This window comes from Phycodurus eques, chromosome 7, assembly GCF_024500275.1.
Source record: "Phycodurus eques isolate BA_2022a chromosome 7, UOR_Pequ_1.1, whole genome shotgun sequence".
Classification (NCBI taxonomy): domain Eukaryota; kingdom Metazoa; phylum Chordata; class Actinopteri; order Syngnathiformes; family Syngnathidae; genus Phycodurus; species Phycodurus eques.
Window position 1 is genome coordinate 16,297,908 of NC_084531.1, and position 26,880 is coordinate 16,324,787.

At 43.2% G+C, this 26,880-nt stretch overlaps 1 protein-coding gene across 2 annotated transcripts in view; it reads right to left on the bottom strand.

Moving 5' to 3' along the window:
- The window catches only part of lrfn1 (leucine rich repeat and fibronectin type III domain containing 1), a 38,924-nt gene that overhangs the window by 4,052 nt on the left and 7,992 nt on the right, over window positions 1-26,880 (bottom strand). Inside the window, exons 1-2 of one of the 2 annotated variants that reach the window (XM_061681694.1) lie at window positions 8,229-8,239; window positions 4,122-5,498 (exon numbers count right to left, since the gene is read on the bottom strand). In XM_061681694.1, coding sequence (XP_061537678.1) covers window positions 4,122-5,498; window positions 8,229-8,239 — 1,388 coding nt within the window. Of the gene's footprint in view, window positions 1-4,121; window positions 5,518-8,228; window positions 8,240-26,880 lie in introns of those variants that run through there. The other variant, XM_061681693.1, reaches the window with a different exon arrangement.

A 26,880-nucleotide genomic window follows, 5' to 3' on the forward strand; every position in this document is an offset into this window, starting at 1 on the left:
CACCCTGAACTGGTTGCCAGCCAATCGCAGGGCACATAGAAACAAACAACCATTCGCACTCACATGCACACCTACAGGCAATTTAGACTCTCCAATTAATGCATGTTTTTGGGATGTGGGAGGAAACCGGAGTGCCCGGAGAAAACCCACACAGGCACGGGGAGAACATGCAAACTCCACACAGCCGGGGCCGGGGATTGAACCCGGGTCCTCAGAACTGTGAGGCTGATGCTCTAACCAGTCGGCCACCGTGCCGCTACACGTTTGTCAATATATGTAAATTCATGTATTCCGGGCATTAAAAAAGTACATTTATCTGAGTTAAGTGAACTACCTTATTGGACTTGTTCCTTTTATTTACTGCTATTTTCATATTTTTTGGAAATTCCCATATTCACCGAACTCCTGTATTATGCACAAGGATTGCATTAGCATGACAAAAGGACATCAATTTAGGATCCTTTACAAATTAACCCCCCTCCTTGAGCCGTCACCTTCTCGTGGTGGAGGGGTTTGTGTGTCCCAATGGTCCTAGGAGCTAAGTTGTCTGGGGCTTTATGCCCCTGGCAGGGTCACCCATGGCAAACAGGTCCTAGGTGAGGGACCAGACAAAGCACGGCTCCAAAAACCCCTATGATGAGTACAATAAATGGATTCGGGTTTCCCTTGCCTGGACGCGGGTCACCGGGGCCCCCCTCTGGAGCCAGGCCCGGAGGTGGGGCTCAAAGGCACAGCCCGAAAGGGTAACGTGGGTCCCCATTCCCATGGGCTCAACACCTGTGGGAGCGGCCATTGGGGTTGGGTGCAGTGCGAGCTGGGTGGTGGCCGAAGGCGGGGACCTTGGCGATCCGATCCACGGCTACAGAAGCTGGCTCTAGGGACGTGGAATGTCACCTCTCTGGCAGGGAAGGAGCCCGAGCTGGTGTGTGAGGTCGAGAAGTTCCGACTAGATATAGTCGGACTCGCCTCCACACACAGCTTGGGCTCTGGTACCAGTCCTCTCGAGAGGGGTTGGACTCTCTTCCACTCTGGAGTTGCCCACGGTGAGAGGCGGCGAGCAGGTGTGGGTATACTTATTGCTCCCCGGCTGGGCGCCTGTACGTTGGGGTTCACCCCGGTGGACGAGAGGGTAGCCTCCCTCCTTCTCGGGTGGGGGGACGGGTCCTGACTGTTGTTTGTGCCTATGCACCAAACAGCAGTTCAGAGTACCCACCCTTTTTGGAGTCCTTGGAGGGGGTGCTGGAGAGCGCTTCCGCTGGGTACTCCATCGTTCTGGTGGGGGACTTCAATGCTCACGTGGGAAATGACAGTGAGACCTGGAAGGGCGTGATTGGGAGGAACTCCCACCTCCGACAGAACTTTGCTCTGTGTATAGTGGGGATGGGGCGCTGCTGACCTCGACTCGGGACGTTATGAGCCGGTGGAGAGAATACTTCGAAGACCTATTTAATTCCACCGTCACGCCTTCCCATGAGGAAGCATCGTCTGGGTTCTCTGAGGTGGGCTCTCCTATCTCTGGGGTTGAGGTCACTGAGGTGGTTAAAAAGCTCCTCTGTGGCAAGGGCGTGGTTGAGATTCGCCCGGAGTTCCTAAAGGCTCTGGATGTTGTGGGGCTGTCCTGCTGTGGTTCTGTTGGCTTCATCAAGCCGTGACCTCCAACTCTCACTGGAGCAGTTCGCAGAGGCTGAAGCGGCTGGGATGAGAATCAGCACTTCCAAATCTGAGACCATGGTCCTCAGTCGGAAAAGTGTGGCATGCCCTCTCCAGGTCGGGGATGAGATCCTGCCCCAAGTGGAGGAGTTCAAGTATCTTGGCGTCTCATTCACGAGTGAGGGAAGAATGGAACGGGAGATTGACAGGTGGATCGGTGCAGCGTCTGCAGTGATGCGGACTTTGCAGCTCTCGATTTACCGGTCGATCTCCGTTCCTACCCTCACCTATGGTCACGAGCTGTGGGTCGTGACTGAAAGAACAAGATCCAGGATACAAGCGGCCGAAATGAGTTTCCTCCGCAGGGTGTCCGGGCTCTCCCTTAGAGATAGGGTGAGAAGCTCAGTCATCCGTGAGGCAGAGTAGAGCCGCTGCTCCTTCACATCGAGAGGAGCCAGATGAGGTGGCTGGGGCATCTGATTCGGATGCCTCCCGGACGCCTCCCCGGTGAGGTGTTCCAGGCACGTCCCACCGGGAGGAGACCCCGGGGACGTCCCAGGATACGCTGGAGAGACTATGTCCTTCGGCTGGCCTGGGAACGCCTCGGGATCCCCCCGGAAGAGCTGGATGAAGTGGCTGGGGAGAGGGAAGTCTGTGGGCGTCCCTGCTAAAGCTACCGCCCCCGCGACCCGACCTCAGATAAGCGGTAGAAAATGGATGGATGGATACAAATCTAAATCTTTAATAACTTTTACTAGTAAACAAGTGTGCTTATTTTCTCACCCCTAATAAGTAAATGATGCTTCGTTCACCGCTGCAACCAAGCCTTTAATTAGCCGACCGCATGTAATCACGTTTTGTGTTGCAGCAAATTAATGATGGCCTAATGCTGTTTGGCTGAGTGCGTATGGTGAAATGTACTGTTGTTATTTATTGTGGTGTAATGATCCTGGAAAAATACGCTTTACTCCCGCTTGGCAGTGCTGCAGGCCAAACAAGAGACCTCGATAGACTTCATGTCAGCCAGCTTCTGTGTTTACTTATTGTGGCTTTTTGAAATCATACAGTCAGAAAGAGATAAAAAGGTGCTTCCTTTCGAACAAAGGTAACGAAATATCACACTGACGTGACTAAATCGTCTTTCCGGTTCTTGTCCAACATAACGTCGTCCAGGAATTGAACTCCATGCCTTAGGCTTTACTGCCACCTCGGGTAGAAATAGCACACAGCACATTGCGATACAGACAGCACTGTTTCAAATGAGTTAAGGGGTTTACATGAAATAATTGGAGCCATTTTTGCAGCCATTTTTTTTTTTTTTGGGACATTTTTGGACTTTGATGAATTCCACCAAAGACTGACTTTGGTGCAGGCAGCGTGGGTTCAGTTCCCACTCAGTGACGGTGTGAATGTGAGTGCGAATGGTTGTCTGTGTCTATATGTGCCCTGCGACTGACTGGCGACCAGTTCAGGGTCTAGTCCGCCTTTTGCCCGAAGTCAGCTGGGATAGGCTCCAGCGTCCCGTGACCCTAACCAGGATAAGCGGTGTTGAAATGGGAATGGACAAAACAGTTAAAGTCAAAGGTCAGAGGGCTGAAATTTGGCTTCACAGTTTTGAACAAGTTAAACCATGGCACATTTTACAAGTTATTAGAATTAGGACATAAACATTGACGATACACTATTATTCCATTCTATGGCATAATTAATTCCCATTAATTTCGTTTTGATTGACCAGGTTTTTGTAAACAAAGTAATTGATTGCATATCTCAGTTGTGTTAAGCATTGTTTAACTCAGTCACTGGTTTTATTTTCGTATGCTTATATTTTCTGTTTTTGCTCAATTGCTGTTGGCTTGAAAGGACTCTCAGGCTGAACTTTTTTGTGAACAATTGGCAGATTTGGATCGTCTGTGACTGATGTGGTGCAATTTAGTCCATCTATTTGTGCTGTTCTTCAAGAAGAAGCACTGAGGGAGAATGTAGACTGCTACGTTAGTTTATCGCGCTAGTTTTTACCTGCGTAGCTGACTGGCTAGCTCCCAGATTCTTCTTACTTCTGACCATAATAAATCAGTAAACTCAGTTTAAGACGTCTGACGAAGTCTGTAAATTTGTCTACAAGTTGGCACGCACCGTGGTCTATTACTAATGCTAATGCAGTAGTAAAGATATAATAACAGCAATTATTTGTGAGGAAAACCAGGTCATATATCAAAAAGCGTGCCCCGAAGCAGCTTTTTTTATCCCTTTATTTTAAACAGTATGTTGTTGATTTAATCTAATTCATTAATGAAGTTTTCATCACAGTGGCCAGACACAGCGCCATTGGATTCCCCCCCCCCCCCAATATCCGGAACAATCGGTGTTATGAGCGTAATGAGTCAGCGTTCAGCGATTTCCGTAACAAAATACGGATGTTCCGTAACATTTGGCAGCTCTGCATATGCGTCTATTGCCCCTCGACTAACCTGTACACTAGTGTGTCATCGGCGGTACTGTTGTACTGGATCTGGTACATTCTGATGCCAGGGATGTGACGCTCAGACAGCCATCGGATTACGGCTGAAGACGAGGTCAACTCCGTGACCACCACCCTCCTGCCCTGCTTGTCGTAGCCCTTGGTGTCATTGCCTGTCTTGGATGAGGTGGTGATGTCCGACAGGCCTGGGTCTTCGCGCATGTGGCCCGTATTGTTAACGAACAGTGGCAGTGGAATCATGTTGATCTCCACGGCAGCTGTGGCGATGCCCGCTGCATTGGAGGCCACACAGTTGAACGCCCCGCTGTCCTTCAGCGTGGTAATGAGAATATCAAGCGTGCCATTTTCATACAGGATGGTGCGGGTGTTGTTGTGCACCAGCTTTCCATCCGGCGAACGCCAGTGGATCTCCGGGTCAGGATCGCCCACCGCCTTGCACTTAAGGGTGACCCCTTGCCCTTCCATCACGTGGGGCTTGGTGGCAAGGTGTTTGGTGATTAATGGCGGCTCGCAGATGAACTCCTCCTCTTGTATGGACCAGAAGTACTTGTCCATGAGGTGTTCTGGGGAGGCGCAAGTCTCTAGATCATCCTCGCGGGTCAGTCGGCGGAGCCATAGCAGCTCGCAGTTGCAGTGAAGCGGGTTCCCGCCAAAACTGACGGCCAGGGTGGACGAGCTTGAGCCCTTGGCGTCGGACAGTACCTGAGCATGCTGGAACAGGCTGTCAGGGGGCAGCTTCTGCAATCGGTTTGACGTCATGTCCAGGCGGACCAGCTTGGTGAGCAGGGTGAAGGTGCCTGCTCCAATGTGGTCGATCAGGTTGTGGTCCAGGGTGAGTGTGTTAATGTTGGTCATCCGGGCTATTGCTTCCCAAGGCAGAGTGCGCAGGTTGTTATTGGACAGATCCAGGTCCTCGATGGTGGAGACAAACTCATCAAAGGAGGTGGCTGCTACCTGGTGGATCTGGTTGTTCCCGAGGATGAGGTGCCGCAGGTTGTTCAGACCTTTGAAGTAGTCACTCCTGATTGCGCTCAGGCGGTTTCCATCCATGTGCAGCGCTCGCAGCGAGCGCAGGCCTAAGAAGGCCTGGGGGTTGATCTGGCTAATTGTGTTGCGGGACAAGGTGAGGTGCACCAGGCTGGTCATGTTGAAGAAGTCCTTCCTGCGGATGACGGTGATGAAGTTGTCAGTGAGCCGGAGCTCGACCGTCTTGCGATCGATGGTGGGCGGCACGAAGAGGAGGCCTGTCTTGGCGCAGAGGAGCGTGAGGGTGGGCGACAGGTGCTGGCAGATGCAGCGGCCAGGACAATTGTTCCCCTTCACCAGGGCACCACACAGCAGCATGAACAGGATCAACCGGTCCATTCTCAATCGCGTTCCTGCTCCTGTACAGAGAGAGAGAGGGAATCAAAATGGGATGAATAAACATGAGAGCCTGCTTACAAAACCTTAAAGCCTGACCAAGATAGCAGCAAGGTATCTATGCAAAATGAAATGAGCTTTTCAGAAATAATGACACCTGCTATGATGAAAGGCTGCAGCAAAATCATAAAGCACATCTGTGGTTACTTTTAAGGCAAATAAGAGAATACTTTTGTGTCTGAAGCATATAATTTCCTGAATGATCACAAAGCACAGATCGCTCAGTCAACAAATACATTTTCATCATATAACAAGGCTTTTTTTTAAAACTGTATATTCCACAGAATAATGGGTTGCTTGTCAAAACAATCTATGACCTTTTCACGCTCCAGAGGCATCCTACAAATTCCGCAAAATGAGACATAACCAGGGACTTAGGCCAGTTGTGCATACCTGGGAAACACAGGGTTAGGGTTTACACAGGTGTGCCAATCTGGGCAACAAAGAGTTGCGGCTATGATTAGGTAAAGGGGTTCAGGGTTAAGATGGTTGAGCAAATCTGGGCAGCAAAGGTTTAGTGGTAGGGGTTTGGACAGTTTTGCAAATGTAGGCAACAAAATGGTTTGGGTTAGGAAAGTTGTGCAAAATTAGTCAACAAAGGGTTAGGGGTTGGGGTTAGGGGTATAAATTAGGGTTTGGACAGTTGTGCAAATATAGTCAACAAAAGGTAAGGGTTGGGACAAGTGCAGTTGTGAAAATCAGGGCAACAAAGGGTTAGCAATAGTGGTTACTGGTTCGGGGTTACTGTTACGACAGTTGTGCATTTATTTATATCAAAGTGTTAGGATTACTGAAACGGGTTAGGGGAATTGTGGAGATCTAGTCAACCCTAAGTATTAGGGTTAGGGGTTACAGTTAGGACAGTTGTACAAAAGTTGTACAAATCTTGGCAATAAAAATCCGTGTGGTGTTTTGGACTGCCACTGACGGATGATTTTACCGGATGACTCCTTCTTTGAGGAAGCGCCGACGCTCTGATTTCTATTTAGAGCTATTGATTTTTAGTCTCGAGGAGAATACGCCTGTGGTGACAGGCGGAAAATGTGATCCTCGGCGGGAGCAAACAAAAACACAAAGAGGGCCCAGTGGCAGACAAACGTGGATGTTGTTGCCAGCCCCTCTCGGTTCGCCTTGGCATACATCTTGGCGGCAAACGCCTAAAGGTTCATTGGGAATGAGGAGTGTGTGTTAGCATCAATCAAACGAAGCAATGAAAAGTGACATTCCATTTGTGGGCCAAGGAAGAGGACCTTAACCTGCTCCCAGCTGCCCCTTTTATACTACATCTAACTGAAATGTTAGCGCTAACATGTCAATCATAAGCAAGAAGCCAACAGCCATAGATAATCTGTCATGGCTAATTTATGCTAACATTACGACAAATGTATTGGGAGAAATTGTTATAGGTAGGTTTCGTATGACAGTTAAGGAAATGTTTATAACATTGCCTATATAATAAATAAAGGTTTAATGATGGCCTAGGTTTGACCCTGCACATCCATCGATCCATCCATTTTGTCCGGCATCCAGTTCACTACACACCCGACCCTCCTGGCCCTCCCACAGACAAATGTTATTTTAAATTAAACTTGGATCTTAAGGCACCACTAATAAAAGAAACTTGACCCTGTAGAGACTGTTGTTTTTATCACAGTGGTGCCTTGAGATGCAAGTTTCATTTGTTCCGTGATGACCCTTGCACCTCAATATGCATATGTTAAAGCATCTTTCCCCATTAAAATGGATGGAAATTCCTTTAAGCCATTTCAGCCTCCCAAAAAAACATTTGTGTAATGTCATTTTCTTATGAAAAATAGCACTCTATAACATTATACTTGATAAGAACATACAGTAATGACATAATCAAATGTAATGTAAAACATTCTACGGATTTCCCCGCATTTCTTTGCTTGAATTCAGCGGACATTGTCCTGCTCTTTCTGATGTGTGCTCCTTGGCCACCTGGGGGCAGTACGATACAGACATATGGATATATTATACATGTACTGTAGACAGTCACATCTAAGCCCAGTCAGTAATTTTCGTCGTTCAACAATATATGCCCGTGAGTATCTTTATATTATCTTTTTACATATGTTGCACTATCGTTTGTGTTCGAATGTCTGGTGCTTAAAGGGCCTATCTCACTGTCGCAAACCTCACCGTGACTGATCAGCCTTGACAGTCTTGGCAACTCCGGGACTCGGGAGACCAAAATATTCCTTGTGCTCTCACCAGGAAGATATCTGGAAAATGTCTCCAGACAATGTGATAACCAATTCACCTGTAAGTCCCTGATATAGCCCTTTATACAGTGTATAAATATATATATATATATTGCAAGTCCCTGACATAGGCCTTTATACAGTGTGTGTGTATGTATATATATATATATATATATATATATATATATTCTTTAAATAAATATATAACGTATATTATGTGTGTGTTGTTATTTGTTATATAAAACAATGCCTGCGCAGATACAGTTTGATTCTGGAACAGACTAATTCTATTACCGTATCCGAAAATGTTTAGCGTGTAGTTTTTGTTCCACTGTGGGTTCTTCAAGCGAAACAATCATGTTAGGAAAGAGCACCCTGTGCTTTGAAAATCAACAAATATAATTTTTTTCGGTGCGAGTTATTAAAACTGAAAGATAAAAGACAGTTACAACTGCCACATCTGCTTTCCGTTGCCAGTCAAAATGTTTCAGAGGTCAAAGCACTTGTGCATCTAAGAACATGCACACACGCATGCACGCACACACACACACACACACACACACACCCACGTATGCACACACACGACTACACAAAAACACACACACACACACACACACACACACACACACACACTAGATGGTACACGGTGTGAGAACATTCCCAATCCCCAAGAGAGAATTTTATTCATGCAGAAAAGCTCTGTTGTTGTCAAGAAATTATTTCTCCAAATCCCCTCAATTAGGAAGCAGTGTGAGACTTTGTTGGTATGAAAAAAATATCGCCGCCCACACTTGTTTGTACGCAGCGTTGGACCTGACCTTGCTGGGCTGCATTAGCATTCACACGGTAACTAGGACACAAAGCTTGCGCTTTCTCCCGAGGAGCATCTGTGCCTGAGTGTTTCCTGCCACACTGCCGAGGATACTCTATTGATCTTTCACGATTTCATGGAGGGCAGGGAGGGAAGTGGGCGGAGGTGGGGGGACTTTGTTGCCACGGTAACTCAGGGTGTCGAATGTAGGTCTTTGAATTCAATTAAGATGACGCTGAGCTGCCATCTTAACGTCAAGGTTGAAAGTCAAACAGATTTGAGAATTTGCAAGTAAATTAGTGCGTACCTGTAGTACTCTTCCATTTCTGTTATATTGTTGTTTTTCAACAGGAAAGGGTAGGAAAATAAGATTTCAAACCCTTCTAAAACAAAAGCAGTGACAGCGTTAAACGTCGCCCAAGTCATCTACAGGTAAAAGCTAGTGTGAGAAGCTAACGTAGCAGTCTGCATTTTCACTCTTGAAACAGATAGGCTCAAATGCATCACCACCAAAAGAGCCAAAGCTTAGTGTATTGTTGAAAAAAAGCTGGTCAATACCAGCTAATTATCTTAGGACGCCAATGGGAAGTAGAAACCTACCAAAATCAAATAGGTACAAGCATCAAAGATGACATGACAGAAGAAACAACTATCAAAATAAAATCAGTAAGAACATCAAACATTGCGCAACAGATGCAACGCCCATCAAAAACAGGACATTCATTCAAATTGACAGTGCACAAACATAAATTGACTGTCATTCAGTTACTAGTTTGGTCCGTAACATGTTAGAAAATAGGCATAAATGTTTGCAAATGTGTCATTTTGATGCAACATAAAGATAAGCAGTCTGATTTATTATTATAATAAATATAACGATTAATATTTACTGTTGAGAGCCTAAAATTAAGAGCCAGCAGAGAAAACTCCAAAACTCCACCTGGTACACCGTTTGGGGAGTTCAAACTTCAAGGCACCGATGTACAAATAAAGCTCACGCTAACATTGGCCTTCAGCCACATCTGCGCCTTCTGCTGAGTGCATTTCTACTGCATTTATTAGCCAACGTGGCCTGTAAACACTCCAAAATATGCGTGAAAGCCTTAAAGGTGAACTTAATGGAAGTGTGAAGATGTGCACCCCAAAGCTAGCACCAAATAAACAGACACAGCCTCTGCCGACATCTGCCTCTGCTGCTGTTTGCTCACAGAAGTTTGGATTACTTGGCGTGGGGCCACGTTGTAGCCTTCCTCACTTTAATGAAGCGAGTTTACACGCGACATGATTAGAGCACACTGCTCATGTCAGGATTATGGCTACTACTCATTTAAAAAAGGATTTAAACTCATTGGGAAGGGGCAAATCAGTCTTTGTGATGTGCTATAACTGACATAAATATATATACATTGTGCCATGAGAGGAGCTATGAGGAGGAGGTGCGCCCAGCTAGAGGTGCGACACCAGCAAGTGACTTACTGTACATGACATGCACAGGCGGTGCCGGACCGAATGGCGCTCTGTGCGACGGCCGTCAATTGCACCCCCTTGGCTGATTGTCAACGAGTGGGGGAGAGTACCGTCCCCCACAGAATGCCGCCCTGGGTGGCTGCCGATATCGAACCGCCACTGATGACCTGTCTCAATCATAGCAGTTTTAATTCCCCCAAACCTAATATACAGTAAGTGAGAGTTGATCACTTGGATGGCTATGTTGGTGGCTGGCGCAATTATGCACTTTTCTGTAATGGCATGCCCCTTTATTAATGTATTGCCAATTATTATTGTTAATAAACAGAAGGCAATTTGGACTTAAGTCACCCTCCCATTAAGTTGGCTAGTCAGTCTCCAGACCTCAACCCTAAAGAAAACCTGTGGAGAAAGCGGACGCTTTGGGCTTCTAAGTGGCAGCCAAGAAACTTGAAAGATTTTTCTATAAAGAGGAACGGGCTAAAATCTCCCCTGATATCTCATTGCTGGTTTCTCCAAGCACTAACTTACTGTATATTTTTCTTGGGGATCTGATAGGTATTCACTCAATAAAATGCACACCATTTGTCTATTGTTGTCACCATTAAATGCTCTTCCACTAGATGGCACAAGGTACAATTAAAATGTGTATACACCTGTTGCCATTTATACAACAGAGTAACTAATTGCTTCCTGCGAGGCTATCAACTTTGTGTTCAACAAAAGACACCACTATTTCACAATGAGAAAGTAAATTGAGGCGGAATCTTCATTGTTATTTATTACTATTATTATTTTAAGTAGGTGTCTGTCTTCAAGTGCGCTACTGTTTGTTCATTGTTTTTTGTCATTTTTTGTTATTTGGTGTTTGTTGTCCAACTTGTCCCTCATGTGGACCTGTGGTGGACTGTTTGCAGCGACAGCAGGACATTCATTGAAGGAGAATGTTGGTTCTTGATGGTTGCGCCCTCTCGGCAGCAGGCTTGCAGCAGCACCACTTCTGATGAGGGGACTCATGTTCGACAGTTTGTGCAGTTCAACTGTCGCCGCTTGTTGTTTTTACACCTTGATTGTCAACGCTCTTGTAATAGATGCGGAAATGTCGCAGCTGGTGGACTGCCTACGATTGTGCCCTACAACTGGACAGACGACGGCGGGGAGCTGAGCTGAACGAGGAGAATCGGTAAAGTGGCCCAGAGGAGTTGAGGATGGAGGAGTGTGGCGGAGTTAGATGGGACTGGAGAATGGAAACTGAATTCTGAATGTCTGTGCATGTGTGTTACTCGCCAACGGACTCTAAATTGGCTTGTTTACTTTGAACGTGGTTTGTAGTGAATGGGAGTGACATCATGCACGCTGTGATCGCAACATCAATGATCAACTGGTGAAGGGGGTCTCCAGACCTCATTCATCGTGCATGTGTGAATGAATGTTTTATGTTTTATTGTTTTTTTGTGTTGTTTTTGTGACAGTGGCCTCTTGAAAAGGACTGACTATAAAAGGCTACCATACTATAGCATAGCATTATTTCAGTACAGTATAAATATACATTTAGGACACATATTGTACTACTGTAAAATATGTGCCCTGGTTGGAAAACACTGCCATAACCAATACAGTTCTTTGTAAGAGAACAAAGGGACAAATTCAGCAGGGGATCAAATAATTATTTCTTCCACTGTATTTATGTACTCGCAATGCTGTCAATATCTCGACATTATATATTTCATGTAAGGACAAAAAAAAAAATGATTGTGTGCAAGGTTGCTTTTAAAGGTCCTGTATTTTGGCTATTTAGACCTCCATAGAGGGACTCTAACATGGACTTAGCATAAAAGTGTCAATTTCCTTTAACACTCTGGTTTTGTCATACGAGTGTCCAGAAAAGGCCCCTCTGACTGCTACTTCTGTTTGACCCAGTTTTGTATATGCTTTGTCCATGTTTGGCTGAGACCGCCCCCTTTCCTCTGATTGGTTGCCTCTGTTGTAGAAGACCCACTTGTGAGAGCACATGTACTTGTTATGTTGACAGCTCTGGCTCTGGAGAGGAAAGGGAAAGCGGAGATCTTCGCTTGTGACATAGATAAGCTTGAGAAATTCGAATGACCTGATTTCAGGCCTCTTAGCAGAAAAACATCTGGAACTGAGGAATGCGTGGATGATTTTAATTTATAGTTCACATATTTACTGAGACACCATAGAGACAATATTACAAACGAGGGAGCATACACCAACTGCTTACCAAATGAACATTTTATTGCTTCTCATTTGTACATTAAGAGTTGTTTTATGGTATGTGTGTGTTGAAAAATGGTACTTAGAACATAGCCTCCCCGCACTGTTAAAGGTTTTATGATGGTGACAGTTTCACTGTAACCGATTTGCTCCATTTCCATTATTTCCTTTGGGAGAAATGTATTGCACTGTACACACCAGAGTGCACTCATTATGCATGCATGCAATTCTGCACCGGGGTTTGACGTCAGATTCCACTCCAACATGGCCACCCACACATGCATGTACATGCAAACAGGATTTACATAGGGAGGCAGTTAGTGCTCCGAAAGTGGGAAACAAAGAGGATAAATTAACTGTATCTACTGTGTGTGTGTGTGTGTGTGTGCGTGTGTCGTTTTTAACACCTCACTTGGCTGAGATGCCGCTAGGAAGTGTTTGTGCTCTTAAAAGACGCTGGCAGCAAACACGCATTCCATGTCAGAAGATACACGCCTGGGCGTCTTGTTATCGGTGTCTTTTGTGCTTAACACATTCATATTTAAAAACGGCAGAGAAGAAGAAGAAAAAGAAGAGAGGCACAGGTATAGCAGACGTGCTGTCAATTTGAACGCCACTTCAAAAGCCCCCAGTTCAGAGAATGTCACTAACGGGAAGAAATCAATCAGGGAATCCAATAAGGCCGACAAGGTAAAACAGCTGGGCCTATTTCTGTCACACATTTCTTCTGCTCCATTTTTAAACATGACACAGGACAACGGTGGAAATGCATTTTCACAACTCCATGGAATCAACAGTCAATCTTTCTCCATGAAGGTGTTTTCTTGGCTTCACCCACGTGTAACTTATGCTGTGGATTTCGTCGAGGATATAGCCACAAATACTAAACATTAAAGGGAAGTAAGAGCTTTAAAATCCTCCATAGACAGTGTGATCATTCGTCAGGTGTAAGAAAACACACAATGTACTCATGCATGTACACTTACATAATCTACTGAGATCCAATATAATAGCTGCGGCAACAAAATGTGCCTTCACGTACAAAGATATGCTCATATGTTTGTTAATATAGTAGTAGTTTCTGTCACACCGAGAGCTGTGCACTCTCGTGCAGCTAAAACAGAAAACTGTCAACATCACTAAAGTCAAAAGACAACAGCTTGCACAGGCACATTATATAATTAATGTGATGGCTCCTCTTGCCAGTTGTCCATGATAATCGCCACCTTGCACAATAGAAATAAACGGAATGACTACAAATAATCCACAATCAAAAATGTCAATAGCCTGACATGACAGTTATTAATGTTAACGCCATCCTGCACAATGACTATATGTATTGTCTTTGTGTACGTGTCATGTTATTAATGGGATGGCTCTTCAGGCCAGATATTCATGATAACCACCACATGGGACAATAAAAATACACATGACTACTCCAGTACATACAGTATAATAATAGTATAACAGTAAGTTTTTTTTTCTTTTTTTTCAAGCTGTTTATCTATGGCAACAGAGTTAGAACTAGGAAGCACTTATATTTCCGGACTCATGAAGTGACTCGCCTATGACGAGTACGTCAACAATGTCTACATAAAGCACATCAGCGGTAAGTTTGGATACATTTTGAAACTTTTCAAAGATTTTCAAGCTTTTTTATACACTGCACTGGGTGTTTTAGGCTAAGAAAAAAGTACAAAACATTAATTTTGTGCTGTACAGTAATAAGGGTGCCTATGGCCTCAAAAAAAAAAAAACTGCTTCAATGTAGCGGACAAGCGGCTATATCGGACGACCCCCCTGTCCCTATTAGTCAGTTTTTTAGAGGTTCCAATGAAGCATCATATAATGGACAATGTTAGTGTTGTTACACTCGAGGACCGCATTTGGAAGGTCTTGGGCTTGTCTATGTCTTGGACTGGTTGGACTCTGGATTTTTAGTGCAGTCTCTTATGTTTCTGAAATGCAACTTAAGCTCTTCCTTTTTAAATCCAAACAAGAATTTATTTTTTGTAAGAATTTAGTTGAAAGAACTAACTGCTCCTCACTAGGGTCGCGGGTGTGCTGGAGCCTATCTCAGCTGTCATCGGGCAGGAGGCGGGGTACACCCTGAACTGGTTGCCAGCCAATCGCATGGCACATATAAACAAACAACCATTCACACTCACGGGCAATTTAGAGTCTTCAATTAACCTACCATGCATGTTTTTGGGATGTAGGAGGAAACCCACGCAGGAACGGACGGGGAGAACATGCAAACTCCACACAGGCGGGGCTGGGGATTGAACCCCGGTCCTCAGAACTGTGGGGCAGATGTGCTAACCAGTCACCCACCGTGCCACACACTAGATGTTGCACAATGGAAATAAACACAACAACTACAAATAATCCACAAAATCAAGAAAGATGCAGTAATACAATGCAGTCCCGTTCAAATGGCCTAGTAGTGGGAGTAGTGCTGCTTCAAAAAAACACCCAAAAGGGAGGACTGAACATATTCCCATTATGATGAACTAGGAGCTGAAGGCCATACCAGCTGATTTAGGGTGAAAGACAAGCCTATACCCTGAAGTGGTCACCAGTCAGTCACAGGGACCACATATAGCGACAAACAAACATTCACACTGTCACTGAATGGAAAATGAACCCAGGCTGCCTGCACCGGAATCAGGCAGATGTCCCACCAGATGTACTACCAGTGACTTTTCCGGTCATGTGCATCAGAAAAAGTTTCAATATTGCAGAATGTCATTCAAGTTTAGGATCAGCCACACTTGTGAATGTGACATTGAGAAATTTAGAGACAAATAATATAGCTTCCTACAGAAAAACATCCTGCTATGGATCCTCGCTGGGACATGACATTGTCAGCATAAACAGCAATTAAATGGCGGGGACGGTGAACTGCGCTCCGACCTGGTGTGACCCCCTGTCAGGATGGAGGCCTAATTATTGACAGCTCCGCTCCGTCCTCCCCAGCGAACCCCAAGCACGGGAACTCTGCAAGCCCCAATCATTTATGACCGTGTCTCGTTAAACGGGGGAGGAGGAAAGGCAGGATAACGTAAACAGGCCCCTGTATTTGCATATTCTAATTACGGTAATATGAAAAAGATGCGCCCCGCATTTGCATTGAAATCTATCAATGAGCCACTTACACCTTGGGTACTTTGGTAAATGTGTCATCTTCCCGACACAAGGTAGGGAAGTTATTGAATAAACATGCGCCTAATTAATTGCCAGCCTGTTGTTTTTCATTTAAATACCCTACTCTCACAATTAAGGAACCCATAATTGACATTATTAATTACTCCAATGCAAGAAAGTGGAAAACAGTGACACGCTAAAAAGTTTACCGACAAAATAGTACTCAGGCTGCTCGGTACTCCGGCTTCCTCCATAGGTGTGAATTGGTATGTACGGTATATACAGTATGTGGATATTGTGCATACCTGTATATTATTTGTATGTATGCATTGTATGTATGTATTAAGGATGTGTTCGGTACACTCTGCACTGGACAACATGCCAATATGGACCGCAGTTTTCCCGTTTTGCATTTCACTTTGCACTGAGTCGAGCATGATCTAGCGCGAGTGGAGGAGTACATACAGAAAGATACAGAAATCTGAAGACATACCGGCTTCATCCAAATCTCCGGTGTGGATTAATTTCGGTTTCACCATTGACAGACATTTTTCTATCTGCAAGCGTTGCTTGAAACATGTTCCATATTTTGAAGGAAACCCAAGCAATATGAACAAGCTTCTCCTGTGTTCGTATGCCGACATAACACATGCTGGACCCACGACAACTGAGCGGCTCGAAAAGCCAAACAACAACTGTCGATTGAGAATGCTTTGAAACACGCCTAAAATAAGATAAACACAAACATATATTATAACACATGCAGTGAGAATATTTATTGCAAAAAAATTGGAGCCCTTTTCTGTGGTTGAAGATGTGTCCTTTGATCACTTAATGAAAATGCTCAACCCGTCAGCGACATTTGAATTCCCAACCTATACAAGTGTAGTAGTAGGATTAAGCATGGGTTGGTTGGTCATGACTGTAGAGTACAAATGCACGATATTTTGTTTGCGCATCGTCATCGCGATGTACGTGTGCACAATAGTCACATCGCAGGGTTTGCTGCGATGTTGGTGTTCAGGACTATACAGTGAATCAACTGTAATATTAAAGGTGACCAGCAGAGGGACCTATTTAGACATGCTCATTGAAGGAATGTACGAGTGCTACATTTCCTATTTCGCTCTTCGGAATGAAATTAGGCAGGCACGCGGCAGCTGCGTGAGTGTGTGAGGTGCGTTCAGGGACACTGCGTAAATGAGTGATGTGTTCTTTTGTAATACAGTACACAATTGTAAAAATTGATCCCTGCCAGGTGGCATGGTGAACGACTGGTTAGAGCGTCTGCCTCCCAGTTCTGAGGACCGGGGTTCAAATCCCGGCCCTGCCTGTGCCAAGTTTGCATGTTCTGGAAAAATTGATTACTAGGAAAATTATTGCTTGTATCAGAATGCTTTTGTTAAAACTATGATCACACTGTCTTAATATGGAATTAATTTTGTTTTGTAATATAAGAGTAGATAAACTATGTTGTCAATATAGTCAGCCAAAGCTGCAAGGAATGCAAAGTTATCAATGTTCTTTCACCATCGTTCCTGTCATACTACGTTGCATGTTTTTGTTTGCACATTAAGGACAATAGTCCTGTTTTTGTTTTAATTTCTCATTTTAAAGAACACCATTCAAGCAACCGGTTTTTCGTCATGTTTTTGAGATTGTAGGGTGAAAGCTGCAGCTGGCTTCTCGTGTGGACTGAATGGGTCGCAACAATGGGGAAATGAAATGGCAGTATTTTGAGCGTAATAGCCCATAAGCAACATATTGGAAAAAAATAATATTTGAACTAATTCATTTTTGGACCACGAACCTAGTTAACATTTTTGAATGATGAACTATGAACTGAACTAACTCATTTTTGGAACGATAAACTGAACGTAAAAAATTAACTTGATCCTGTATTATTTCACATTGCAATATATATCCCACGTTTAAAAATGTTTTTCCCAGTATAGTGCAGCCCTAGTGTAGAGTGGGGTGCAGGCATGACCAAGTGACCCACACTTGATGCAAGTGTTAGACAACTAGTGTTTTTTGTTTACATGTTTGTGTTTTAACTTGTCATACATATTTTTGTAACGTGTATGTATGTAGAGTTACTGTATGTGTGTAAATATGTAGTTACATTTAAGTGGGTACAGTATTTTGGAATGGACTTCAGGATGGATTACTATTCTTAGGTATAAGGGTCAGATTTAAAAAAGGTTGAATTCTTCCTACTCCTCTTCAGACTCGAAGTAGAAGCGGTTTCGATACACGATACAATTATTATTATTATTAATCAGTATATTTGAAAGGGGACAATGCAATTTCATAAAACACATGACGTACACGTGGTTAAAAAAGCCAGAATTAGCCAGAAGGCTAGTTTTCATCTGTAGTCCCCAATTCATATTGTCCATTATGTTCAATCCAGCCATTGTCCTTACCGCTTATCCTCACTAGGGTCGCGGGCTGCTGGAGCCTATCCCAGCTATCTTCGGGCGGGAGGCGGGGTACTCCCTGAACCGGTCGCCAGCCAGTCGCAGTGTCCATTATGTTTTTGTTTGTATATCTCATGTTTGAAATAAATGCTGAATTAATGTTAGTTGTAAATGGTTGTTTGTCTATATGTGCCCTGTGATTGACTGCCGACAGGTGCAAGGCGTACCCCGCCTCTCACCCAAAGTCAGCTGGGATAGGCTCGAGCTCACCCACGACCCAAGGAGAACAAACACTCTGGAAAATGGATGGATGGATATTCCACAAGCGTACAAGAGCAATAGTCCCAAAAGAAATCAAGGAGCTACCATAGTTTTAAATATGCTAATGGTGAAGTAAATGAATTAGAATGATCTCATCTCATTTTCCGCAGTCAAATGATTCGAGAAAGTCACCTGTCTCCTCAGTCATTCAGAATATCTTTCTCTGCGTAGTGTTCCTACGTAATCAATCTTAAATAATGTTGATTTGCATACTAATTAGCTTGCTCTGACATGTGAAGCCGATATAAAGGAGTCTCATAGCAAAAGGCGCAGATACCGCTTCTCCTCACACTTGCCCCCGTGAGTCGTGAGGACGGTACAAAGCGAAATAGATGATTAGACATGGTGTTGCTCCAGCCGGGCCGGGGCACCTTTGCACGCAAATTGCCTTCATGGCCGAGCCAAATTATAATATCATGAAATAGCAGGTTATCCCATGCATAGATACGTCGCCCTGTCACGTACCATGGACTTGTTTACCATTCGAGAGCATTGTTTTTGGGCAAGGTTGTGCAATTAGCATTAACAAAGAGATCGTTGTACTGTATATTGTCAAAGGTTAGCTAATGCAAACTGACTTGACATAATCGAAACATGTGTGCCTATAAATACTAAATATAAAGAGGAACCTTGAATGTGGAGCAATAGCCATGTTCTGGTTTCAATACAATTTCCCCATAGGAAAACAGCTAGTTCCAGGGTCAAACTGTTGCCATTGTAAAACCTTGATTAAAAGTACAGGATGTAATGGGAATTGTAGTATTGACTACATTGCTATATTAATTACACTCTTTTTGCCTTTTGTGATGTTTTGACATTAGAATTAAGATCCACAAGGCTACATGCCCAGGTGTCTCATTGTTATGCCAACAGTTAGCGTTGAGAGGGACTGTTTTGATTAAAGAAACATGAGCGTTAAGGCACACAGATTACTTTAATATAGTTAACATAGGCGTAATGTACAGTAGCGTACATAGACAACATGGTTGTAAGAGTTGTTTTTTTGTGCAATTGAAGAAGCATATTTCCCCAGATATTTGTTTTTGATCACCCCAAAATCGGATGACCTCGAGCTTCCACTGTGTATGCGCGGAATTCTAATGCAGTGTCCTTTACATAGACACCATCATATCCTGACATTCCATTCTTGCAACGTGTACATTGCAGCTGAGTCTCACTCACAGCTTCAGAGAAATTGCTGAAGAATTGCATACTTCTATAAAGGGGGCAGCGTTAAAACGAAAGAAAGAAAGAACACCTGGAGCTGCTAACAAGGACACAGAGGGATGCTGAATGACACGTGGCTTAGCACAGTTCTCATCTCTATTTCTGGACTGAGTTATTCTCAAAAGCAGCAAAAGGAAAGGTGATTTTTCAAACAGTGATCCAACGTGTTTGTCATGTCTGTGTGTTTTGTCACTGCTTACTTTCCTAAACACTTAATTTTGGCTGTGGAACCGCCTCAAGAGGCAAATTATGGTGGACATTAGGGAAACTGCCATGCAGCGAAATCTGCATTCACTTAAAAAAATAAAATAAATAATATTCTGCATTGATCCTCCTTATTATGGCAACAAAAGGTGGACAAAAGTATATAGATGTGTAGCCATTACATGTAATCTGTCTGTTGTTTGTACACACTGAAAAAAAAAAAAAGAAAAATGCCTTTCCCAAACTGGTCCCACACACACAAACATGCAATTGTCCAAAATGTCTTGCGATGGTCAAGTACTATTGACAATTAATTTATTTATTGAAATTAATATGCATGCCTGTGGCGGCAGACTGGTTAGAGCATCTGCCTCACAGTTCTGAGGACCGGGGTTCCATCCCCGCCCCCGCCTGTGTGGAGTTTGCATGTTCTCCCCGTGCCTGCGTGGGTTTTCTCCGGGCACTCCGGTTTCCTCCCACATCCCAAAAACATGCATGATAGGTTGATTGAAGACTCTAAATTGCCCGTAGGTGTGAATGTGAATGCAAATGGTTGTTTGATTATGTGTGCCCTGCGATTGGCTGGCAACCAGTTCAGGGTTTCCACCGCCTCCTGCCCGAAGATAGCTGGGACAGGCTCCAGCACTCTCGCGACCCTTGTGTGGATAAGTGGCTCAGAAAATGGATGGATGGATGCATGCCTGTTAAGTGTTTCACTGTGACACCATAAACATGCAACACAGCTGACAGGTACTAAAGTAGCAGTAAGCAATAATTGTTTTCCGCCCTTGCGTCTGATGTGCAATTTACTTTTATTGGCGTTAAGGTTAGGAATAATTGCTCATTTTAATCATACATAAGGCCTTAACTTTATGTGATTACCATAATGTAGGAGTAAAGCATAATTGGACATTTTTAATTTTTATCTAGGGCTCCCCCACATGTAATTGACGTTTCACAAATTAAGAGGTAAAAATGATTAGTTTTTTTTTTTGGGGGTTGTGCAACAGGGCTCCCTCTACAGTCACAGCATGAAACTACTATCTAATATGGTATAAGACGTAAACATGCATTTGATGAGTGGAAAAAACAACAACATGCTAAAGACATGCTAAATGATAACAAAACTTGTTTGTTGTACATTACATCTTGAAATATATCATTTTGGTACGTCACAACATCAACATCAATGCTAACACGACACAAAGCGGTCCTGGCTGGTCTGCCAGAACAGTAGACTAGGTGATCAGATGTCATCATTGAAAATCATAATCATGATGAATCATGATCAAATCATATTGATGAATCAATATGATTTGAATCTGTTGTCGTAAGGTGCAATCATTACCTTCTGATACAAGACAACGCTATCATCATGGTAATGAAAGAAATGATCACATCCTTATGTCACATGATTTTGATTTTGTTGTTTTTAAATTCTACCATTACATATTGTCACTTTAATACTTATATTTGCCGATTCATTGCAACTCTAGAGACACACATACAAGCACAAGCATACACGCACGCAGACACACGCACACACACACACACACACACACACACACACACACACACACACACACACACACACAGGTTTGTATTATGCTGCAAAACAGGAATCAAATTAACTCCACGCTGGAAACACGATGTTTTCCCATTAGGGACCACACTGTTCAAATCGGGTATCATTTTATTTCCCGTGTCAAACATAAAGCAAATATCCAATGTTCTCTTTTTTTGTAAAACCTCCCTTATCCTCTAAACACTCGAGATCCACGGCCAGTGGGAATGCACATAGCATAAATCTATTTTTACAATAAAGAACCTCTTAATTGATACAGATAGGGCTGTGTGCAGAATATGATCATCTGACACCCTTCTATATTATTTTCTTTATTTTCTGCGCTCAGTGCAGGGTGTCGTTTCTTGCATTGCCATTATATCTTCACACTGCAGTACAAGGGCGCCAGCGGTACACTCCTTCAAGGTGTTGATTGGCTCTACATTCTTGACTGAACCACTGTAAGTTAAAAATAAATGAAAATAAATTGAGAAAATGTTTTCTTACTTCTACAGTTTGTGAGAGTGAAGAACGTTAAAAAAATAAGATGTTTAAAATGTATTTTATTGCGTTCATGTTTTAAACTGAGGTTCACTTATTTTACACCTGCATGAAACTCAATATTAAATCCATCCATCCATCCATTTTCTGAGCCGCTTCTCCTCACTAGGGTCGCGGGCGCGCTGGAGCCCATCCCAGCTGTCATCGGGCAGGAGGCGGGGTACACCCTGAACTGGTTGCCAGCCAATCGCAGGGCACATACAAACAAACAACCATTCGCACTCACATTCACACCTACGGGCAATTTAGAGTCTCCAATTAATGCATGTTTTTGGGATGTGGGAGGAAACCGGAGTGCCCGGAGAAAACCCACGCAGGCACGGGGAGAACATGCAAACTCCACACAGGCAGGGACGGGGATTGAACCCCAGTCCTCAGAACTGTGTGGCAGACGCTCTAACCAGTCGTCGACCGTGCCGCCTCTCTGAACCTTTTGATGATATTATGGACCGCAGATGGGAAGGTTCACCACTTCCGTGTTTTCTCAATGTAATGATAATGTCTCTCCCTATGGTTCGCTGGAATCTGAAAGCTTATTAATGGCTTTGTAACCCTTTCCAGACAAATAGTTGTCAATTACCTTCTTTCTTGACTGTTCTTGAATTTATTGGGATCGATTTTGTATCTTTTTAAATTAAATTGTATATATATTTTTTTGTATCTTTTGTACGAGTAAAATGGATCATCATCATGTACCCAAACAGAGGAGGGTTTTGGTGAAGGAAGATGAAGGAAATATTTTTCTCTCTGGAGGTTTCTTGATTTTAGTTTAAACAAACTGAAAACTTCCAAAACTGTTCAAAAGAATATTTGTCTTATTCCTAGTCAGCTGGTCGAAGCTCATAAATGCAAAGCCGTGAACGTAATGTATTAATATGTCATAAAATGCTAAAATGCTAGCTGTTTAAGAGAAGATGCTGTTAATGCTTAAAAAAAATAAATCATACCTTATCTTTTATGCACAATGTAAATTCAAGAAATGAAACCAATTCTTCGTACGTTGTTAAGTGAAAGGTCTTATTTTCTCTTTTGTATTCAAAATTATTCTTTCACCAAGCAAAAATATAGTTCATCCACATAAACAATTGTTTTATAGAATTTTCAGTCGGATACTCGAGGACTAAAATATTTGTTAGCTGCAGCCCTACATTCAACTCCCCCATCATTTTGTCATATTTTGATTGTTTCATAAAATCCTTGCTTCGGGTCCCTGTGCGATTAAGCTGCAACAAATTGATCCCCAAAAGCAAAAGTTGGTCCTCAAATGAAGAAATGATTAGTAAAACTGCTCCTGAAAGAGAAATACAAATATTTTGAGCCTCGTTTATGTGTGTGTGTTGCTGAGGTGCTTCAGCAAATAATTATCTACTAAAAGTACGAGCCCTGTCTTACCAATCAGAAGAACAGTAGGGCAGGTTATCGTTTCATAAATACAATGGACGTGAGACTTTTTTTACGGACTCGAGAAATTTTCATCGTTGTGGTAACGACGCAGCGAGCCGCTGGCGGAACGACTTTGGCTCCGTAGATGCAAACAACTGGGACATTTTAGGAAACGTACCTATTTATTACGTTCGCTAGCCTGCGGGCTAACTAGCTAGTGTGCTACGGAGCTAAACAGCTCACTCTGGCTCGCTCGATTGTTGCAACATCGTTTAAAACAGAGGTCACTAACCCGTGGTCCGCGTCCGGACCCAGAAGCAGTCCCAAACGGACCCACACCATTGCCCAAAAAAAAAGAGGTTATGATTCAAGACCTACAGGTTGCTTCTATTTTAATCAGCGCAACATATTTTAGGCTTTACAGTAGTGATGAACACTACCGACCAATCACATGTGTGTCCTGCCATCCTTTCAGCCAATCAAATGTCCATCGCGAGCGGTGATTACTGAAATCACTGACTGCGCACAGACCAGACAGAGACAAGGAGAGAGAGCACGTGTAAGTTGAGTTAACGATGGAGAAAGATCAGAAAATGGCCGACAAAGGAAGTGAAAATTTGGAACAAATGGCGCTGAAAACGGAACAGGCAGAGTCATTTTTGTTTCTACTTCTCAGTGGGAAGTTCCCACTGGGAGCTCTTATTAAAAGTGCATATAATATGTGAAACACCATTATGAACGAAAACAAAGGTTTTGAACTCTCTAAAATGGTCCACTTAAGATTTGTTCATTAAAATCTGTAAAATTGTTTGAGACGTCACTCTTGTGTCAAGATGCCAAACACAAAAGGGGAAACTCAAACCTTGTTTTTCTTAAATTCAGCACTTTATTAGAATACATATAACTTTCTCTTTTTATTTACTTGCTCCTATTGTGAAATGCAGCCCTACTTTTATTTCGTAAATGAGAGAACATTACACATTTGTGCTCATCTGTGATTACCAGGGCTGAATCTGTAAGATGTGTACAATCCTTTATCATATATTCTTTATTATTCTAATATCATTAAATCAGTAGCATAAAAAACAAACAATACTATTGTTTATCTTGAAAGTGTTTGGGAAATTATATTGTTCTAAGAAATTTTCTAACGTGGCAGCCCTAAACACATATATTGAGAGAGAGCAAGAGCAATGGATAACACAAAAATATGGTACAAACAGTAGATTACAGATTAAAGAGTAACAACTGTAATAAAAATCTGCAATGTAGCGGGACAATGAAGCAAGAACTGCGATGTAGCGGAGGATTACTGTTTCTGTATCCGTGATGATAAGTTACAGGGACTCATTGTTCCAGGGCTGGGACTCATTGTTTCCATGACATCTGCATCCAGGGACTCACATAGTGTAAAAGGATCTACTGTATGTGACAACAATCTCATCCCACAGCATTAGCACAGAGGCTAATACAACATGAGGTGTCCTGGATGGTCCACTGGATTATAACAGATCACTAGAGTAGGTGATCAAATGTCACCATGCTAATGACAGAAATGCTAATTTGCTTGTTCCACATGATTTGTTCTGAGGCCCAATCTTCACATATTGTTTCTTTAACATACAACAGCCAATTCATTCAGTTGGGTATGAAGCAGAGTGAGTTCATTATGACGTTATCATTGTGCTTCCGGCAGGCCTACAAAATAATTAGATCACAAGCCATTCAGAAACGACATTATCAGACACTTCCTTTCAATGTCTGTTGCTAGTTAATTAGCACTTTTGATGAATTGGCCACTAAATCCAAAATGCAGTCCAAACATCTACACAGAACAAATTCGTCCCGAAACATTGGCATGTTTCACACAATTTTGCCATTTTGTTGCTCATTTAAAAAATGAGACCTTCTGCTGGCTCTGTTTTTTTGAAAATTAATTTAAAAAATTCAATCGACAATTTAGCGACATCAGCAGTTTCCTACGTGCTTGTTACCATGCTCACCCTGATGATTAGGTATACTATATTAATACGCTATACACTACTACCAGGCTTTTAAACTCATATGCAGCTAAACTTGGCCTGTTTTACTGCCTTAGCTGTGTAGCCGCTATGAATTTAGGCTATGAAGCTCTAATACAGTGATTCCCAACCAGTGTGCCGTGAGAGATCATCAGGTGTGCTATGGGAAATGATCCCATTTCACATAATTGGTCTGAAAATGATTTACTACAAATAATAATATGTTTGTTCAATAAAAATAATATTTTTGTTCAACTTTGTCAGCAATGTATAGTGACAGGCAAAGCAATCAAATGATTTTCCACTAGATGGTAGAAGGTACAATAGGCAGCACGGAGTCGAAGTGGTTAGCATGCCTGCCTCACACTCTAGGGTTCGGGGTTCGAAAGGTGTGTGGGTTTTCTCTGGGTCTTCAATGAACCTAACATGCATGTTTTTGGAGTACCTGGACAAAACCCACACAAGCATGGGGAGAACACGCAAACGCCACACAGGAGCGCTTGAGCTGAGATTCAAATCCAAAACCCCAGAAGTGCAAGGCAGCCGTGTAAACCACTTCATCAATGCGCTACCCCAATTGATATCCTATTCGTTCAAATGGCTTTTCAATTAGCGGCCAATCTGCACACGTCCTCCTCACAAATTGTCGCAGTAAAATAACCAATTTAACCACCATTGGATTGAAATAAAGCCTCACTTTTTAAGTGATGAATTCTAAATTGAGAAGGCAGCGCGGCAATTGTATTTTATTTTATTTATATATTTCGGGATGCACCAGGTGTGCGATCTGTCCGTTCATTACAAACGGGGTAATGAATGCCTTACCGGCCAATTGGTGGACACCATAACCAGGTTTGATGAATAATAGATAAGCTTGATTATTTCAGGTATTCCTGCTGATCAAATACAGCCATAAAACATCAATAGTGACTGAGATGAGGAGGGGAGGGGGTGAGATATTTTTCTATTTTCCGCCATCCGCTAAAACACTCCGCCACGGCTGGCCCGTGTGCTCCGCTCGGCGCCATTACGCCACTTTAAGAGCGGCTCTGTCCGTTAATGCTTCATCCGAGGCAGCTCAATGCGCTGCCGGGGGTGCTTTACTGCATACCCTGCCTCACGCCTCCTCCTCGGCGCCCCAGCGAGCCAAAGCAAATTACAGTCACAGATTGGTCGCCGGTGCCATCTCAGGTTAGAAAAAGGGGGCCCGGGCAGACGGGAGCGCCGACCCTGCCAGGTCTCTTCTAGCTACACAATGGAGCAGCGGTGGCCCGGGACCAGCTCCAGTACAACCAGCTAAAAGACACTGGCAATTGGTGGTGAAAGACATGCGAAGGGCTTCCTCAGTGCAGGTCGGAGAATCTTATTCCCTGGAGGACATATTCATAAATTTAATTTTGTTTAATTTAATTTAAATTTAGCCTTTTAAATACTCACTGTACTCCATCTGCAATCATATCTGAATTCAGCATATCAGGCAAACCATTTGGGTTCCGAGACAACAATTCATGGTAATTAGCAAGATCTGCATCTACAGAAAAACTGGAGTTCTCAATCATTCAGATTATAAAACAGACTTGAGAACTTAATTTGAAACCCTGACCCAAAACTGAAACCCTAATATTCAATCTAACCTATGCTTGAAAGCCGATGTTGAAACCATAACCAAGGATTGAAAATCTATTTTGAAACACTGTCCCTTGTTTGAAACTCTAATCCAGGCATCAAACTCTATTT